The sequence below is a fragment of the Sceloporus undulatus genome, chromosome 4 (assembly GCF_019175285.1).
Source record: "Sceloporus undulatus isolate JIND9_A2432 ecotype Alabama chromosome 4, SceUnd_v1.1, whole genome shotgun sequence".
Classification (NCBI taxonomy): Eukaryota; Metazoa; Chordata; class Lepidosauria; order Squamata; family Phrynosomatidae; genus Sceloporus; species Sceloporus undulatus.
The window spans coordinates 124,381,445-124,402,765 of NC_056525.1; the positions used below are offsets into that span (position 1 = coordinate 124,381,445).

Here is a 21,321-nt window from a genome sequence, read left to right on the forward strand (position 1 = left end):
CCAGGCAGTTCTGTATTTAAAAATATAGACCTGCAACTATCACATCCAAAGTCTGGCCCCACAAGAGCCTTGGCATCAGTACTTTTCACTAATCCTGCCAGAGATACTGAGGACAGAACAAGTCAAACACATGTTAAAATCAAAATGAAGGAGCTTCCCAAGCAGATCTGTAGCAATTTCCCAAGTTGTAGCAATTAAAGATACAGTACTATATTGCCAAAAATCAAGCCAACCCACAGTTCCATCAAAATACCAAGGACTAAGGAATGTTTATCAAGAGTGCAGAGTTGAGAAGGAAGTAGATCATCATCAGATGCTTCATACCCCATCACATGGAAACCTTCACCAATGAAAGAAAAATAAAATCAAAGAGGAAATGAAAACCAGATTTCCAGGATTAGTACATTTTTACAACTACAACATACTTAATTGTGCTGTGCACATGTTAATTATTCCTTCAAAAGAAATGCTGTAGCAGAAATTGCCTATGTACATACAGAATAAAAAGAATTCAGAGCTGAAGTAACATACAGCGTTGCCAATTTTCGGGGAATTCCCCGGAATCCGGGGAATTTAATTAATTTCTTTCTGGGGATTTTGACTGAATATTCTGGTAAATACTGTATTGGGGAATTCCAAGGATTTTGGATTTTGGTAAAACATTTCGGAGAATATCTTCAAGGCTTGTTGGCAACACTGGTAACATAGGCTGCATCCATGCCGCATAAATAATCCAGTTTGACATCACGTTAACTGCCATGGCTGAATGTTATGGAATTCTGGGAGGTGTAGTTAGTTGTGGCATCAGAGCTCTCTGACAGAGAAAGCTAAATGTCTCACAAAACTACAGTTCCCAGAATTCCACAGCACTGAGGTATGGAGGTTAAAATGGTGTCATACTGGATTATTTCTGCAATGCAGATGCAGCCATGGCTCGGAGCATGATTTGGAAAGTCCTCATCTCAGACCTTAACTCATGTTGGTCAAGGCCCTACTCTCACTCATTCTTTCACCAATAAAGGGATAATATTTAAAGGTTTTTTTTTTACAGTGATCAATAAAATATGGGTTAGGTTCACAATAAACAACATCCCAGAATTCTTGAGAGTCCTATCTTACCATCTGTAAACACGGATGCAATCCAAACATTTCTATTTGACTTCTCCTGCCATTAGAAGTAGCATCAATAACCAGGGCTTCTTGGCTTGTTGCTTGCAAGCAATCCAGGAATTATGTTGAAAGGATTATTGAGCAAGTACATGCAAAACACTCTAAGTACTTTTTCTTTTAATGACCACTGTGTAAATGCTGCTTCTCAGCCAAGCTACTGCAATGCCCTCTACATGGAGGTGCCTTCAGAAACATTCTGGAAGTTCAGAATGCCAACAAGGACTAGAAAGTGGGATCACTGCATAACTTTTCTAAAACCATGTCATCCTTGCTTGTTTTCAGGCTCTGTCTGTTCAAAGCATTAAAGCCTCAAATGACCAAAGGCACATGTGAACCATCTCTGCCTGTACCAATCCACCAATGGTCCACGATGTGAACTTCTTCCCTGGCTACCCCTGCCATTGGAAGTGAGTGACAGCCTTGTCAGCATGGCCATCTCGCTTGTAAAATGTTTTCCCCTAGGAGGGACCGCCTGGTGGTTATTTTGCGATTATTTTGGCACTAAGCAAAGGCTTTCTATTTTCCTAATCTTTTACTAATGTTCAATATTTTGTATTTGTATTTATTGGAGTTTTTATCCTGGGCTGCTGTTGCATTCTTTTATTTGTTTTTGTGACCAATCTCTTCTCCAGGCTAGCTCCACAATCCAAACCCGTGGGCTCCTGTGCCCCATTTCCCGTCAAGGTCCATCCCCTGAACCTGAACCCCAAGGTATCCCTGTATGGACCAGTGGCTGTGTTGTTCAGTGGGTTCACTGTGATGAGCATGACCAAACTCTCCATCAAAAAAGGACCTGTCCGACACAGTTGGGGGGAAAAACACAAGCAAGTAGAAATTTATTACAACACATTTAAATCACACATTAACCCCTAAACCATTTAATCATTAACTACTCCCCAAAACCCTATTCACACTCTCACACACATCCCACTGACTGTCATATCTTTATGCCATCTTTCCCTAACTGCCATCGATCAGTCGATCTTTTCTCACACTCAGGCTCCCCTTTACAGCATTGCTTGAGTTGTGGTTGGCTGGCACAACCAGGCTTGCTCAGCACCTCTTTTCATAGTTTTGTAATATTTGGAACTAGTAACACATTTGTTAAATGCCCTAGAAATTCAAAATAGTCACTGAAGGATTAGGAATTAGTTTTAGAAATAAGTAAATAAAATATTTTGATTATTTTTAGTGCAAAAGAGATGAATCAATGCACCTTGTTTTGCATTGCTATGTGCAAAATATCTCTGCTCCCTCAACTAGCCATTGTATTTCACCATCATTTCTTGTCTATAGAGATCAAGCTAAGCATCCATTCATGCACTGCAATGCTGAAATAGCTAATTTATCTCTCCTCCTTAAACAATGTGTCTAGGCATCTTCAATCAAGTTGCCAATATAATGCTAAAGAATATATAAAGATATATATATACACACAGTGAGAGAGAGAGAGAGAGAGAGATCAAAGCTCTTCCGTCAGTAATGAAGGCAGAAGCTTGGAGGTGCACATGTATTCTTATGCAAATTTCCATCAGAACATTTGCTCAACAAAATGCCATTTTCCCACAGTACATTGAATGAGTATCAGCTGAGTATCTGCCAGCACCAACTGAATAAAGCCCAGGGTTTTGTTTTGTTTTTTAGAAAAGGCACTCAGCCACAAACATTCCATCTAAATAATGAGTCCAAATTAGTCCTCCCTGTGTATGAACTCTAACCTTTTTTGACAGTATAGTGCTTCACAAACTAATAAATAATGGACTTTATTCAAAAACTGTTTCTATTTCTACATCATTATGCTATAAACTTGTAATTATAATAATCTGTATAGCATTTGGAGCAGTATGTGCTTTATAATCTGCACCATGCTCACCTTGTTATATAAATTGGAGAGTTACTCTTTGCTTTTTGAAGGAAAAGTATTGTGAAGTCTCGCCCAGGATCACATATCGACCACTTACACCCGACGGATATTGGTCTTCTTACCCCTTTTGCCTTCACCCCCACTTATTAAAATGGGATAATCAACCTGTGGTGCCTTTCAAATATGACAGAGTATAACAATGTTTGAGAGGTATGAGATCAATGACATCCAAAATATTTAGTTGTCTAACGTGGTTAAATACAAAGTAAGAATAAAGAAAAATCTCTTTTCTGCCTGAAAGCAAGAGAAGTGTTATAATTATGTTAAGCACTTTCAGTGGTAAGAATCTTGATGCTCTCCAGATATTCTGAACTACAACTCCCATAATCACTTACTATTTGCCATGCTGTCTGGATGGCACCATGTTGTTTCTGCTTATCTCTATGTATATGCACTCCTTAACTGGAGGAACAGCACTGGCTGGGGGTGCCATTCCCAAATGCTGTACTGACTACAAAATGCCATTTCTTAATTTGTTATGGGGATATGTATTTTAACCATTCCCTGTTGAACTGGGGGGGAAATGTTGAACTTTCATCCAAGACTTCACAGTATGGTTGAACATAAGATGCCCCACCGCCACAACCCCGATGTTACAGGCATACAGAGAAAAGCCACAGGAAGGTCACTTGTTGCCAGGCTGCACGCACCACTATAACCTGAATTATATCCTGCCCAATATTTCAGACATATTTCAGTTATCAAAGCCTCTGACAAAGAAACCATTTTTATAAAGTTCTTTCATGCCTGCCCAGACTCTTTTTTATTTCAGTCCTCTGTCTAGCTGGAAGGATTTTAGCACCAGCAGCCTGGGAAGGATGGTGAAGAGGGTCTGGAGAACCACAGACTTTTGTTGTTGTGTATCTGCAGTAAACAATGCAATAAAACTTAAAGTAGGAAAGAATGAGATTATACTCTAGCTGATCCTACTGTAGCACGCATGTGTGCATGTGCCTTCAAGTTGCTGGCTCACTTATGGCGACCCCATGAATTTCATAGTATTTTCTTAGGCAAAGAATACTCAGAGGCATTATTGCCCATTCCTTCCTCTGAAATGTAGCCTATAGCAACAGGTATTTGTGGGCAGTCTACTAAAAGTGACCCTGCTTAGCTTCCAAAATCAGATGGGATTTGGTGTCTTTAGAGTATTTAGGCTCTAGGGTCATATGGTACCGGTGCATTTCATTCCGCAACTCCTAAAGTCCCACTCCTCCTACCCTGCATCTCACAGGTGTAGCATTTGAGCAAGAACCTGTTAGGACTAAAAATAAAAGAGCATGAGGCCTTCCTTTGCAAGGATTGTTTTCTTCTTCAGCCAGTGTGCCAGCATCCTCTTTTATATATGCTATTCAAAGGTGCTGACCAATGTCACATTTCTTTTTTCTGCTTTTCCAGCTTCTGGATAGTTGCCAACTAGTCTGACTGCACTGCATCTCAAAATTTCATTAAAAACACAGCTTTCAGTTGCCCAGTGTTGGCTGCTTTTGTTCTACCCAACACCTTAGCATTTTCTTCAGTTATCAAGCAAGTGCTCCCATCAACAGCTCTAACTGAATCACTCAGATTAAACCACTATCTGAAAATTATTCAACTGAAGAATTTGGGATTTTGCCAGAACACCTTCTCATCTAGCTCCCCATAAACACATGTAAAGCACCTTGCTTCCACAAGGCTGTTAAAAATACCTATGCATTCCACCTAGGTCTTTGGGAAGGATTCAGTGGGGTCCCAAGAAAGAAAGCTTGGGAAATCTGCTACCTTCTATCATTCCCTATAGAGAGCTACCTGGATCTCTTTTACCCACATTTCTATGTATATGCACATTTTGAAAGATTTGTTATGCTTTGTTTCATCCTGTTTTGCTCAGAGGCCGGGCTGCTCAATGCAGTCTCTCCCTCATAATCCAGTCAAAATGATCATGGCCAGAAGCCATTGTTGTGGTTCTCCTAGTTTCCTGTGCCAGCCACATGATTCATTCGGATTCACCAAATTCTTTTACAAGTTTGCCACCACACAAAATATAATGTGGAGGTCTCCAACACCTGAGCATAATAAACTGGAAACAAGGAGGGCCCAGGCAGTGTATAAGGCAGTGGAAATTGTGAGCATATATTAACTTCATTGTCCCTATTTTCTATTTACCCCTTTTGACATTGTGAACTTGTACAGGAAGCAGCTGCTGGACTCCTCTTCAGTCTAGACAATCCACTCCAAAATTCCTTTACAAATCACCCCCTCTTTTCTCTTCCCCATCTCTTTTTCCCAGAAGCACAGCACTTAACTTGCCTAGCACAAGTATTGTAGCTCCAGCCTATTTCAGCTATGCATGACCATGGCCTATTTTCTAAGCCACACAGCCCCACTTTAAACCACAAGGGTCTTCTTGAAACGAATTTCTCCTTATTAAAGTATGTTGTGCAGATTTTTAATGTATTTACTTCTCTGCATTCTATATTTGATATGGATTAGATTGCTAATTTATTACAATTCACATACAGTAATGTTATTCGTTCATTCTCAGCAGTGAGCAATGTGTTTCTGTAGGTTAAATGAGATTCTCTTGAAGAACAGTACTGATACAAGTGAGTTACTTGGACAAAGTCACTACGGCCTGTTACAGACTGCCAAAATAAAGCTGCTTCGGGTCTCTTTGGAGGTATGCTATTTAAATGATGCATGGGTCCTAAGAGTCCGGAGGTTGCGCCAAAGCCACACTCCATTCCTAAGCACTGGAGTGCAGCTTTGGTGCAGCTTCTGGATTCTTCGGATGCATGCATCATTTAAACAGCATACCTCCAAAGAGACCCAAAGCAGCTTTATTTTGGCAGTCTGTAACAGGCCTACGGCATGCTACTGCCAAAGTCAAAAACTCCCTTAAATGTGTGTGTTGTACAGCATGCATGCCTTCAGACACATGTGTGTGTAACATACTTATTAACTCTGTGAGAGGTTTGTGGGAATTGGGGGACAAGCTAGGAATTGGGTGGTCCTGGGTTCCAGCTAACAAGAAGGATGGCAATCCTCCTGCCTGCCTGTACGTAATGAGATTGTTACTGCTGAGTGCAGTTATTTCTGACTTATGGCAACGCTAAGGTGAACCTATCATGGTGTTTTCTTGGCAAGATTTGTTCAGATTTGCCTTCACTTTCCTCTGAGGCTGAGTGAGTGTGATTTGCCAAGGTCGCCAGTTGGTTTCCACGGTTGAGCGAGAATTTGGACTTTGGTCTCCAGAGCTGGTATCCAATACTCAAACCACTACACCATGCTGGCTATCCTGTAATGAGGTACTTCATAGATTATCTGTTGCTTGTGAAGAGTAGGGTATGAGTACATATGAGAGCAGAAGATCCATTTGTATGAACCCAAGTCTGCCCAACTTACGTAGAAACCTGGTCAGAAGGTGAAGTTGAATTGTTAAAGCAAAAGCGATGCACAGAGCTGAGTCCCCCCTACACACACACACTGCTTATTTCCTAGTAGCCTCTTCTTTTAGACTTTTTCTACTATTTGCTGGTTTTTAAAAAACGAACCACACTATTGTTGATTTATTATTCTGCAATGAATTCAATAAACCTCTCTAGCTGGGCCTAACAAATGGATTAAAACCATCGTCCTTAATACAGAGTTTCTTAATTATGAATAACAAAAGAAGAAGTGTCATTTCATCCTTTTTCAAAAATTGTTTAGAACGCATTTGAAAGAATGAGTCCCAATGGCCTTGTGATTAATCAACTATGAGTTTTTTTAAAAAGGACAGTGATATTTCAGCTAATTCATATTAAATCTTAATTATACCATCTGAAAGGGCCTTGTGGTATCAAAAGTATGTCACTGGGTCATAATCCCTTCTTCCTCTTAGCAAATAGTGAATTAGATCACTGAATAAAGTTGGAGCAAAACAACAGAAGGTTCCTTCACACAGACTTTTAAAGGCAGTCATACTATATAACCCAACTTAACATTGAGCTTTCAACACGTAACACAGAGGGACAAGTAAAAATTCAATGTTAAAGCTAAACTTTAGCTGCCGTGTCGTCTTATATGGATTACGGCTAATGTTACTTGCATGTTCCCTGAAGTTCATCCTCTTAAAGACACAAGACTAATTACTTCTATACTTAGTGGTACAAGCAAAGAACAGCAGTAAGAAGGAACTGAGTGAAATCCAGCCCCAGTTCTCAAAGCAGAAGGAAGGTTGTGTGGTTTTTAAAGCAAATATAGTTAGCAAACATTTGCTTTCCTGACTTCGGGAGTCTCACCACTACTAAATTTTCAAAAAAATTGTGCTTTAAACACTACGATCTAATAGCTGACAGAAATTTAAATAGGGGGCTTGCCTAACATCTGACCATGGCTAGAAGGGCATCCGAAATCACATCCTAACATAACTCAGCCTAATTGTGAAGAGCCTCCCCTTCCTGACATTGGGGTCAACTCTGTAGACTTCCCCTTGATCTAAGAAATGAGAAATTGCCAGAAGCTGGGTGCATGGGCTGGAGTCAGGGAGTCATGAGCTGTTTTTGATTCACCATCAATCTTGGGGCAGGGGGGCAGATTTTTCATATAGCATGTAGTTTAGGTCATGCTCTTGAACCATTTGTATTATTTTACTGAACTTTTTTTTAAAACAACTCTAAAGCATTCCTTTAATTTAGCAGGAATGCTACAGTGTGAATGAGGTTTAACAAAATTTTGATGGAGAGGCTCCTGTTTTAGGACAGTGTCTTAGAAAGACAATTATCTTCATGTCCTTTCTGATCTGAGACCACATTGTATACTGTTTTTTAGAATACAGATACAAAAACAATTCTGTATTCAACGAACACAAAGTAAATTTTTACTCAACATTTCCAGACGCATCACATGAACTGACAATAGAATAAGAGCTACTTGTTTGCAGCTGTATTACATGTACTATCCAGACATTAGAGAACTATCACCATCTAACAGAAATTGCACTATAAGGCCATGGATTCACTAAAATCATCCAAATTCGTGTGTGCAGATGTGACATGCAAAGTATATATTAATGAATGTCGATTATAAACATTTATTTAATTTCTATCCAGCCTCGCACCCAATTGGGATTCCCAAAGCATCTCCTGGTTTTCAGTACAGCTCAGTTTCAGAAGCAGATACACACATTTTCTAAAATGTTTTAAATAGAGATAGCATCACTCTTGGCAGTAAAAACCTTCAACACAGACATTGCAGAAGTTGTCCCTGGTCCTCACCTCTATTGCTAAAAGCAGTAGCCATGTAGGCTATAAGGGGGGGAAGGGGAATCCCAAAGCCCTATTTTGGTAACACCATTATCAGAAACATAAAAATGTGTCCAAAGTTTCAAATTTGTTAAATTTCTTCAACAGGCAATTGAATTTGATTTAAATGAAATTAGGCAATTGAACACTGAATTTGTCACATCTGGAAAAACTTTTGCAGTTCAATGAAAGAGTTTTACCTTTGTTGGTGGTAAAAACCTCAAAGAATTAAGTCCCAATCCTTTGCTCCCTCTTGTTAACATTTCCCCTGTTGTGTCAAAATTTGTTATCTTCAAATCCAGGAAACATAATCAGAGGTAGCTGCACTGGCGATAGAACACAACACAACAAAGTCCAAAATCTACATAAGAACGATACTTTTATTGGCCAGCCTAAATGCAAAAAAATGCATCTTCTAGACGTTCAAAGCTTCACTGGCTTCTTGCTCAGGCAAAGAAAAGAAAATCAATATTCTTTGTCTAAGAAAGAAGCAGTTAGCTTCGAACTGCTAACTTTAACAGGGCAGCTGGATTTCAAGGGAAGTTGTTTTTCTGTTGTTAATGGGAGTTGAAATTTTATTACCTATCTTGTATTGACTTTTTTCTTGGTCCTCACATGTCCAAGAAGGAGTGTCCTCTGCATATCTCACAGACATTATTGTAATGGGTTTCCTTGTTGTTGTGTGCCTTCAAGTTGTTTCTGACTTATGGCATTCCTAAAGCAAACCTATCTTGTGGTTTCCTTGGACAAATTTGTTCAGAGGATGTTTGCCATTGCCTTCCCCTGAGAGCATATGACTTGTCCAAAGTCACCCAGTGGGTTCCATAACTGAACAGAGAATCAAACCCAGTGTCTCCAGAGTTGTACTCCAACACTCAAACCACAGAGATGTGAGCTAATTGTATTTGCATCACTTAACATTTCATTATATTTCCAGGAACCAGAATATATATTACCCTTTTCTATTCCCAGCTAAACAAATTTCTAGAATTGGTTATTCATTGTAGTTAAACACACACGCTACATTTCTCAGTATTTGAGATCATCACCCAATGATCACCAATTACAGTAATCAACCAAAAACAGAATCATGCACAAAGTTCAGGAAGATGAAGAGCAACTTGGGAGTGAGGGAGAACATTTCATTGATTTAGGAGGTCCACACAATCCACGTCTGGCCAAGACTCCACAATCATATCTAAAGCACATCCCCCAGGGAAACATACTACTGTATTTGCATCATTCTCACACTGCCCCCCAAAAGCAGTTGATTATCAATGTACTACAGGTCGAATCTCCCTTATCTGAAACACTTCGGACCAGAAGTGTTTTGGGTTTTTTTCAGATCTTGGAATATTTGCATATACGTACATAATGAGATATCTTGGAGAAAGGACCCAAGTCTAAATATGAAATTCATTTATGTTTCATATGCACCTTATACATATAGCCTGATGGTAACTTTATACGTAATATTTTTTAAAAATGTGTATAGAATAAAGTTTGTGTAAATTGAACCAACAGAAAGCAAAGGCGTCGCTATCTCAACCACACAGGTGGACAATTTTAGATCTTGGAGCATTTCAGATTTTTGAATTCTAGATAAAGGTAAAAGTAGTTCCTTGATCTGAATGTCTAGTCATAACTGAGTATAGGGGGTAGTGCCCATCTCTTGTTACTAAGCCAAAGAGCCAGCGTTGTCCAGAGAAAAATACGGTGGTCATGTGGCCAGCATGACTGCACCAAACACTGTTACCGTCCCACCAAAGTGGTACCTATTTATCTACTTGCATTTGCATGCTTTCAAACTGCTAGGTTGGCAGAAGCTGGGACTAGTGATGGGAGCTCAGTTCCATCATGCGGCATCTGGGCCTCGAGCTGCCAACTTTCTGATCTTCTGAACTGGCATCTTAACCACCGCATCCCTCAGATAAGGGATACTCAACCTGTATTATTAAATCGAGTCCCAGTATATGCAAATACAAGCTGTTTTCTCTCTGGAGTAATTCTCTATTACGTCATACGCGGACGCAACATATGCTGAAAACTACTAGGGAGCCCGCAGGAGTGCACGGGGCGCAAGGGGCACCTTGTCCCATTAAGAATAATGGGGCACGCACCACCGCACCATGCACGAGCCCCATTATTTTCAATGGGGCTCAAGCATATGTGGTTTTTTTATGCAGAGGGGTCCGGAACGGATCCCCCGTGTAAAAAAAGGGTGCACTGTATATCTTTGAATAAGCTCACCGGACATATGCAAGCTGAATGGCACAGAGCTCCTAGAACCGATACGCAAGGTTAATCAGATCTGAGGAGTAACCAACAATTTCTTTCACCTTAAATAACTCTTTCCTCTCTTAGAGCTAAGTTCCATTCCTTTTCCACAACTAGAAAGTGCACAATGCTCTCCTGAATCTTTATAGACACATGAAGGAACACTGAGATGTGGGTGGCTACCGTATTGATAGCTCCCCTGACTGCCATCCTAAAAGAGTGGCATTTAATTTTTCTCATGCATGATTTTTTCCCCCCCTTCAAGGGTCATTTATAGCAATAACTGGTATTAAGACAACACCAATGTTTACTGAGCAACGCAGCCCACAACACCAGATGACCCACCCCTATTACCCTTTGCTAAACTAACATTCTTCTTTGTTAGTTACAAAAAGCTCCTCAGTGCTATAAATATCTACAACATAACAACATGCTGCAAACTACATTGAATTCTATACTAGCACAACATTGTTTTGATTTGATTAAACACAGAGGAACATATCCAGGTCATTGGAAGACAAAGGTTGGATTAAAACATATTGAATATATATTTAGTTCAGTCCAGCTACCACTTAAGCAAAACACGATCCTGGAAAAGACTCTTTTTTTAACTGAAAAGTGGAAATAGCAATGTCTGCTGTTTTATTTTGATGCAAAGTAGGAATAATTATTTGTCATTTCAGGGAAACAAAATCACTTCTGTTGCCCAATTATGCTTGAAAAATCAAAATCTCTCCATTTTTCATAGGTTTTTAGCCAATAGGGTTTTCAGGTAATAGAAATGCATCAGCAACATTTGAAGGCTTCGGTTTACACCAGCAAGATATGCCTGAACAGAAACATATAACTTCACCAATGTTTTGTGGTGTTCCCTATGTAGGTTTTTGCTGCTATACGTTATAAGAGACAGCTTCACGCAATCCTACATTTACAAATTATTTAGTTATGTATCCTCTGGAAGGCAGGAATCAAAAAGTAGAAAGCAGGAAGGATCTCTGTGTAGATTCCCAAAGGAAATGACATAAACATTTCCTCAAGACTAATTAGAACATTGCCCGACACACAGTCTTGCTCAAAGCAAGGGTTCTTACACCCATACCATAAAAGACAAGGGGGAAAATAAAAGCCCATGTACACCTAGTGTTTACTGTGGTATCTGGTGTGAGATAGGGAATCTCTACCAGTGGTAACACAAGGGGTAAGGCTACACAGTATCTTTCTATGCACTACTAGTCTTGGAGGAGTGGAGAGAAGAAGCCACAATTCTATCTTCAGCCTCAACATCATGACATGATGACAAGAAATGCAACCATATCTGGCATGTCTGCAAGCCTTAAGTGGGAAACTTCACTCGATAGTTTCTGCTTTAAACATGAGTAGCTTCTGATTCCTTCTTCATATGATTCATTCCCATACACCAGAACGATCTGTACTGGACATCTGGTCCAGTGAGCACTTTTCTAGGGTGATATACTTTTCTAGGTAAGGCATCCAACATGACAATGAACTATGAAGGAGGGGATCAACAGACAACTGCATTCACAGCACAAAAATACACTGCTATTGCAATAACCCCCTTGGAATTATCACCTTCCGTTTCCTTCCAGGGAAACAGTCAACGGCACCAATCAATTTTTGTAGGAAATATACCCATAGCTACAACCAGGAAGGCTATGGAAATGAAAGCAATGCTTGCTCCCAGTCCTCAGACAATGCTGATATCAATGCCTTGACTCGACAACAAACCTATCTCTTATTCATTTTTGGTAACAGCAATTTCATTTTCAGAATGTTCCCCTATGACCCACAGAAGTCACCGGGAACCTTCTAAATAGAAGAAAGCACAGGGGCTGCAAAAGCTTACTGCGCTGAGCTAGAGCAGAACCTAAGTGTTGTCTCAGACATGGGTGAGTCTAGCAACTGATGCTACTGAGTGCAGTCCTTTAACTTCCTTTTACAAATAGCTGGGGTCATTCATTCCCATGGAAGTACAGTCAGCCCTCCACATTTGCGGCTTTGACTTTTGCGGCATTGATTATTCATGGACTAATATGTTCTCTCTAGGAATCTCTATGTCCTCCAGTAGAAGGATCTGAAGATTCCTAGAGAGAACATTTCTCTCGGCAATTGGAGGTCATCCAGTGCAATTCTATGGTCACCTTCCAGCAGATGTTGACCAGAGAGATGCTCTGGAGGACCCTAGAGATTCCTAGAGAAGTGATCTCTCAGGTTAAAAAAAATGTGTTTTTTTCACTTTCATGGGGGGTTCTGTGTCCCTAGCCCTACCAAATGTGGAGGATCCGCTGTAAATATATTTAACATGTTGTAGCAACGGGGATTTTGCAAATGAATTCGTCGTAGTGTGTGTAGCCACACAAATAGTGTTAGCACACTATCTCTTATAGGAACAGAATCTAGTTTAATAAAAGTTATCAGCTTACCCATTTCACCTTCCTTTATCTAAGGCTGACTTGGCAATAACTCTCCATGCTTAAGTTACAAGTGTGCCTGGAAGCCCAGCAACATTGAAGTGCCCAGCAATGACCTGTATTAGCAAACCACTTAATAGGTTATTGCTTCTTCTGAGGCAAAGAACTACACAGTATGTGGCGGTGTAGAACAAAATAAGAAAAAAGGAGACTTACCAAAACCTTCTTTGCTAGCTTAGAATTACTGGTTTCAAGACTGAGTCATGATATTTTTCTTTAATAAAGAACACACTCTGAGAAAAAATAATAATAAAAGAATGGAGCCTATGAATAGGCAAGGCTGATACGGATTTATTTTAGGAGCTTACATACCAGGGAGGGCTTGAGAAAGAAATAGGAAATAACAGTGAGTCTTGTACATCAGCCAGATCACTAAAGAATTTGACATCCTTTTTCCAAGCTCTCATCAACCTTTACTATAAATAAGGATGCCAGTTGAGTGCGAGTCAGTAAGTACAAAACCACAAGATGAACAACATCCGTATCTTCTGGGTTTCTGGCAACTCATTAACAGCTATCCCAAATCCAGCTGGGAAGTCAGCCCTCCACATTGTCCTTGTCCCCTCACAAGCACAAAGGACTGAAATGCAGAGTGGAGAATGAGAGATCTTCCCATTTGCTTGATGCTGAGGTGCAGCTGACTCACTCAAGATCAGCACAAAAGGCAACAACGCATTGACCTTCTTGACATTTTAGCAAAGGTGAGAGTAATCACAGGGCAGCATACCTTCTCAGCCCACTTTTTTAAATGGCACAATAAGCCAATCGGAGTAAACCCACAGAATCAATGAAACCAAGGTTTTAAGCCCTACACAACTAAAAACAATGAGGCACTTTTAAACTACGATCCGTTCAATGTATACCTGAGGGTAAGCCCTCTGGGGCGGTCAAACAGATATTAGTGACAAGTCTTTTCCCAATGAAGAATTCAATGGTAGTTGCCATTTCCCAAAGTTCAGGGCAAACCTAAGTGTGAACGCATTTTTGTCCATTCATCAGTATTTCAACCTGATGCCTGATCTGCTGGAAAAGCAATCCAGAGACTGGACAATAGAGCTGTAAACAATAGGACATTTTGAAAGCTAATCTGTGAGGCTTTTTTCCCTATTAACATGATTCTGAACTGAACAGAGCTGCTCTTTTTAATGGGTGGGGAGGAAGCTAGGAAGAAGCTGTGCCAGGAGGTGGATATCACATACACACACACACACACCCCACAACAAGTGACTTTGTTTTTACATTTTGTTTGGTAAAGGGCAGCCTAGCACTGAGGGAGTGTCTCTTAACCCTTGGATGGATAGTCCATCAATCCCTGGATAGACCGATCAGGCTCCAAAGACGCACCTGCGAAAAGGAAATCAAGGCAGAAATACATCCATCATCATCAAAACATTTTGGAAAATGATGGGGACAGGTCATTCCTCCTTTGGTCCAAAACATACTGCAGAGATAATCCAGTTTGAGAGCGCTTTAACTGCCCTGGCTCAATGCTAGGGAATCCTGGGAACTGTAGCACTTTCAAACTGGATTATTTCTGCAGTGTGTCTTGGGCCACAGTTTCCAAAGCAAAGTGGGCCATCAGTGAAGAAAGACCACTTCGCCATCATCAGAGACGGAAAAGTCAGGAGGGCTTGGGTCCATCAAGCCCAGTGACAGAACAACTATATAAATGACCGTTTATTCAAACCAACACTGTCCTTTCAGCAGCAGTGAATGCAAGGTAACAATAATAACAACAATAATAAGGTTTATTTATATTTCCTGCCTCTCCCTAGATAAAATTACAATTAAAATACATTAAACCCCGAACCCTCCCTCCAATAAAATCAATCCAAAATTCAACCGTTAATGTAAGACAAAAGAGGAGGTGAGATGAAGGAAAGGAAGGAAGAAAAGTCTGGACTAGGCAACAGCAGCAGAGGACCAATAGCAGTCAGGGATGATATTAGGAAAGGTGAATTTCAAGTTTGGAGGGGGGATGAGACCCACCATTGGGTCCCTGTTAAGAGATTTGGGACTACAGCTCCCAGAAGCCTCAGCCACGTTGGCCAATAGCCTGGAAAGCTGGGAGCTGGAGTCCAAAATCCCCTTAAAGAGCACAGTCTGGAGACCACTGGCTTAGAGACTCCTCAGTGCAGCATGAAGCAGTATATAAAGACTGTATGAAGCAGTATATGAATTAGACTTAGAGGAGTCTCTAAGCCAGTGGTCCCCAAAGTGTGCCCTTGAAGGGATTTTGGACTACAGCTCCCAGAAGCCTCAGTCACGGTGGCCAATAGCCTGGGATGCTGGGAGCTGGAGTCCAAAATCCCCTCAAAGAGCACAGTCTGGGGACCACTGGCTTAGAGACTCCTCAGTGGAGTATGAAGCAGTATATAAACCAATGGTCCCCAAACTGTGCCCTTTAGGAGACTTTGGACTCCATCTCCCAGAAGCCTCAGCCATATTGGTCCATAGCCTGGGATTCTGGGAGCTGGAGTCCAAAATGACTTTAAGAGCACAGTTTGGGGACCACTGGCTTAGAGACTCCTCAGTGCAGTACGAAGCAGTATATAAGTCAATGGTTCCCAAACGGTGCCCTTTAAGATACTTTGGACTCCATCTCCCAGAAGCCTCAGCCATGGTGGCCCACAGCCTGGGATGCTGGGAGTTGGAGTCTGTAGAAGAAGAAGAAATCTTTTAAAGGAGACCATGCATGGTTTAAAAAAGGTAGAGGTGGCAGGGTTCTAGGACTGGTGGAGAAAGGGGAGGTCAAGATATCCCATACTGGAGACTTTTGTCCTTCCTCGCTTACCATAGACGCGGAGCCATCCCTGGAGCTGGCAGACAGACTCCCTGAGGATCCTCTCCAGGGTGCTGGCAGCCCCGGCTAACTCGGCGGGTCCCGGCAGGGAGTTCTTGAGCCGCTCCAGGCAGCAGGGCTCCCCTCCTTCCCCGCCGCAGGGCTCCATGGCTGGAGGCAGGGCCACGCCCCCTTCTGCCTCAGTCCATGCCGAGGAGCCACCGGCGGAGAGCCCCCTTTTTGCTGCCACCTCCGCCGCTCCCACTCCTCCTCTGCTGCTCCTTCAGCTCAGCAGCGGCGGTGGGCATCCCAGGGAGATAGGCGGGAGCAATGGAAGGCCGAAATGCCGGCTGGCTGCCCAAGGCGTGGATGATGGACCGAGGGCCAGGCCGCCTCAATCGCCCATCGACGCGCTCACGCCCACAAAACCCCCCCCTTAACTGTTTCTTATTCCTGCCGCTCCGGGAGTGGCCTCCCGCCGCTGATTGGCTGCATGCAAATGAGGAGTATCCAACCTTCCATTTGAGGCTGGGTCTTCTGTTCAGCCCTGAGGTGACCTCTCGGTCTCTTCGCGAGTTCGCTCGCTGCCCGCGTGGCGCAGGGCTTTAAGCGCTGGACCTGAGACTCCGGCAGACCCGGGTTCGAGTCCCAGCGTCGGCTAATTCGGTGAACCTGTAAAACCCTATATGAGTTTGAATGCATAGATAAAGGAGGGGGGACGCCTGGCTTATGCGAAAAGGATCTAGGAGTCCATATAGACCACGAGTTGGACATGAGTCCACAGTGTGATGCTGCAGCTAACAAGGCCAATGCGATTCCAGGCTGCATCAATAGAAGTATAGTGTCTAGATCAAGGGAAATCATAGTGCCACTATATTCTGCTCTGGTCAGGCCCCACCTGGAATATTGTGTCCATCTGGGCACTACAGTTAAAAAAAGGACATTGAGAAACTGGAGTGTGTCCAAAGGAGGATGACTAAAATGGTGAAGGGTCTGGAAACCATGCCCTATGAGGAACGCCTTAGGGAGCTGGGTATGTTTAGCCTGGAGAAAAGAAGGTTAAGAGGCGATATGATCGCCCTGTTTAAATATTTGAAGGGATGTCATATTGAGGAGGGAGCAAGCTTGTTTTCTGCTGCTCCAGAGACTAGAACACAGAACACTGGATGTAGGCTTGATTGAGAGTTCCTGCATGGCAGAAGGGGGTTGGACTGGATGGCCCTTGTGTCTCTCCCAGTTCTATGAGTGGAAGCCCCTACAAGCTTTTTGCTCGCCACAATTTGACTCTATGGTAAGCTTACCACAGGGGTTTCCCGTCAAAGTTTGGTCAAAGGTGGGGTTGCCATGCCTTCCTCTGAGTCTGAGAGAGTGTGACTTGCCCAAGGTCTCCCAGTGGGGTTCCATGGCCGCGCAGGGATTCGAACCCTGGCCTCCAGAGGCCAACACTCAAATACCATGCTGTCTGTCCTGTAATGAGGCTTGTTGTTAGCTGCTCTGGAGTGGACCCTGACCCAGGGCAACCCAGGAACATCTCCCTGTCCTACTATTCTTAGTTCCTGTAAAGTCATACTCAGGATCTCCTTACTAGAGTCCCTCCATCTAACATGCGGCCTTCCTCTCTTTCTGCTTCCCTCCACCTTTCCCAGCTTTATCGTTTCTTCCAATGATTCATGTGTTTTCGTCACGCGTCCAAAGTACGCCAGCCTAAATTTGGTCACCTTGGCTTCCAGGGAGATTTCTGGTTTCATCTGTTCAACGACTCATTTAGACCAATGGACATTTTAAATATGGAATGGGAAGAAGTGATGGACTATTTAAGGTCCAAAGGGGTCACAACAGTGGCAACAAACTAGCTAGATATCAGTTGGACAAATCATTATATATATATGGATATAATATTGACAGAAGATGGGAGAAATACATAATTATTATATAGTCGCGTTTAAATGTCTATATTTTTGTGTAGGTTTTGTGTCGGCTGATGAAAAAAAGAGATGAAACAAGAGAAGACCGAATTCCTGGTTTGTTATTTTGAACGGTGAAAAGGTAGGAGGTTTGAAATTAGGACATTGACTCCCCGAATTTGGAGGACAGGAAGTTTTTTGTCCATTAAGTTGTATTCAAATTTGCTTTAAACATTATATTTGGTATGATTTGCCTGAAAAGAAGAAGGCCCTCCCTCCCTCCATCATCATCCAGAGCAGTGGTTTTCAACCTTCCTAATGCCGCAGATCTTTAATATGTAGTTCCTCATGTTGTGGTGACCCCCAGCCATAAAATTATTTTCATGGCTACATGCAAATATGTGTTTTCTGATTATCTTAGTTGACCCCTGTGAAAGGGTCGTTCGACCCCCAAAGGGGTCCCGACCCACAGGTTGGGAACCACTGATCCAAAGGGAGAGAAGAGCAGGCCAGAACCATTGGCCTAATTGGAGTAAGAAGAAGGGCCCTCCCTCCAGTCCATCTGCCCTGGTCCAGGCCTCTGAGGGAGAGAAGATCTGCTGGACTTTCCCCCTTCCCCACTGCCATTCCCTTCTCTTTTTGTGTCTTGTCGTTTTAGATTGTAAGCCCGAGGGCAGGGAAATGTTTAATTAACAATTTGTAAGATGCTTTGATAGCCTTTTGGCTGAAGAGCGGGGTATAAATAAATAAATATTGTTATTATTACTAATAACTTGGGTAAAGGAATAGAGAGCATGCCTTATCAAATTTGCAGATGACACCAAATTAGGAGGAATAGCAACTACCCCAAAGGATAGGATCAAAATTCAAAATGACTTGAATAGATGAGAAACCTGGGCCAAAACTAACCAAATGAACTTCAACAGGGAGAAATATAAGATACTGCACTAAGGGAGAAAAAATGAAATGCATAGATATAAGATGGGGGGACACCTGGCTTACGGAGATTTAAGGAGACGTGTGAAAGGGATCTAGGAGTCCTAGTAGACCACAAGTTGAACATGAGTCAACAGTGTGATGTGGCAGCTAAAATGGTCAATGCTATTTTACGCTGCATCAATAGAAGTATAGTATCTAAATCAAGGGAAGTAATAGTGCCACTCTATTCTGCCTTGGTCAGGCGTCAGCTAGAATACTGTGTCCAGTATTGGATGGCCATCTGTGGAGATCGTTTTGATTGTGAGTTCCTGCATGGCAGAATGAGGTTGGACTGGATGACACTTGTGGTCTCTTCCAACGCTATGATTCTATGATTCTATCTACATTGAGTAGCATTTGATTTTTGACAAACCAGTGGCATTTTGTATTCGATGTTCAGTATTTCTAAGTCTATCTGTGCACCAACACTGGTATAGACATGACAGTCAAATACTTATCAGGCTCTCAGAGATGTGATTTTGATTCCTAGGAGATTAAATTTCACAGATTGCTGACGGGGAAAAAATACACATGGGGGAAAAACTAGTTTGTTTCAAGTGCCTTCAATTTTGCTGACCTGTGGCGATCCCATGAATTCTTCATAGGGTGTTTTTAGGCAAGGGATGCTCAGAAGTGGTTTTGCCAGTTCCTTCCTCTAAAACAGTGATGGCGAACCTATGGCACGCGTGCCAGAGGTGGCACTCAGAGCCCTCTCTGTGGGCACATGTGCCGTCGCCCCAGCAGAGTTTGCCAGAGTCTGTTACTAGAAAGCCCAGAGTGACATGGCACTTTGCAATAAATAAGTGGGTTTTCAGTTGCAGTTTGGGCACTCTGCCTCGAAAAGGTTCACCATCACTGCTCTAAAACATACCCTACATCACCTGGTTTTCCTTGGTGGACTCCCATTCAAGAACTAACCAGAGCTAACCCTGCTTAGCTTCCAAAAATCAGACAGGATTCAGTGCCTTTAGGGTGTTTAAGCCTACACCTTAAATATATATACTTCTACCGATTGCCTCTAATCCACTCTGTGCCTCCACCAAATAGAGGATCTACAGGTGTAAACTTGGACAGTTTAGGAGAATTTAGGCTGCCTCACCAATAGGCACCATCTGCCATTTCAAGGATCTCATTCTCTGCCCAGTTTCTAGTTTCTCTCCTACTGAAAGTTCATATTTCAGTTACTCCTCCCCCCTTAAAAAACCAAAAAAGCACTTTAAAATGAATGCATATCTACTGTATAATTAAAATACATAACATAATAAAAATCATGCATGTTCATTGTTCTGTGCATTGTTAGTTCCAGAAACGGTTTGCAAATGAGTAAAATTGTCACACTTTATTATGTATTCTTTTATTAACTCTGAGACCTCCTATCTGGCTGTATCTCGATAGCTCGGCTTCCAGTGCTTTGATTTCAGAGGCTCCATTATACTAAAACCATAAGCATAAAAACCTTTTGCTCTTCAAATGGCACAACTGATCTTAGCCCATACCAGTCATCTTGTTATAATGCAGATGTATAGCAGGTACATTTTTACAGTGACAATGGCAATGCTGTTGTGAAGTAATCCCATCTCATTCCTGCTGTGCTTACACCTGATCCTTTGAAAGTTTATTGGAATGCAACTCAAACTGTTGCTAAATTGGCTTTGTTAACATGGTACAGTAAGTGTGCATAACGTCACTGCATTATGGCCCACTCCTATACACTCTGCATTGACAAGTGTGCACAGGAGTGTGAATATTTTTAATTGTATTGTATTAAAATACATATAAATCAAGACATACACAAACATCACTAACATCACAAAAAATGAAAACTCTAACTATTAAGACATAACATAAAACTTCCTGATTTCTTGAGATCCTTAACATTTGTTTGTTTCTTAGTACTTTCTATATATACTCTTAACTATAACTTTATCCCATATCCAATATCTTTATAATCTTTATAAATAATCTATTATTATATTTTCATCAATTTACAGTTTAAGTTCCAACTGTTAATACTCAACCCACTGTATTTCTGTTCACTTTACATCCCTCTTGTATTCAAAATTAATCTATTCTATACAATTCTCCCACAGGTCAACATCCTCAATAGATAACTAAATAGCTAAATTAACACTTCAGTCATACTTTATGAAGTCTATGTCTATATTAACAGTCTAATACCTTGTTTATATTACTGTCTTCCTTCTTTATATATTCTATATATATGTCCTACCTGTCTCCCCTCTTAATATGATCACTTTGGCCTAATTTTGTAATCTCGCCATTTTGTAATTCTGTAATGAACTGAACTGTAACTGTAGTTAGGGATCTTATGACTTTATTGTCCTTTTAAGTGAGGGAAGGAGGATTGGAGGGTTGTAGTAAAGATGGTTATGCTTTTTTACTGTTTACGTTACTGTTACATATGATTTTCTGTTACCCACCTTGACCCTCAAATAGGGAGAGGTGGGATACAAATATATTATTATTATTATTATTATTATTATTATTATTATTATTATTATTATTATTATTATTA

General features: G+C 41.4%; 1 protein-coding gene and 1 long non-coding RNA gene across 2 annotated transcripts in view; one reads left to right on the forward strand and one right to left on the reverse strand.

Moving 5' to 3' along the window:
- RASAL2 (RAS protein activator like 2) overlaps positions 1-16,072 on the reverse strand; it is a 279,543-nt gene extending 263,471 nt beyond the window's left edge. Inside the window, exon 1 of the mRNA XM_042463810.1 lies at positions 15,916-16,072. Within this exon, the coding sequence (XP_042319744.1) occupies positions 15,916-16,072 (157 nt within the window). The remainder of the gene's footprint in view (positions 1-15,915) is intronic.
- A 284-nt stretch (positions 16,073-16,356) lies between these two features.
- The window catches only part of LOC121928718, an 11,179-nt gene continuing 6,214 nt past the window's right edge, over positions 16,357-21,321 (forward strand). The window contains exons 1-2 of the long non-coding RNA XR_006103557.1: positions 16,357-16,569; positions 17,870-17,949. This is a non-coding gene — a long non-coding RNA (uncharacterized LOC121928718). The remainder of the gene's footprint in view (positions 16,570-17,869; positions 17,950-21,321) is intronic.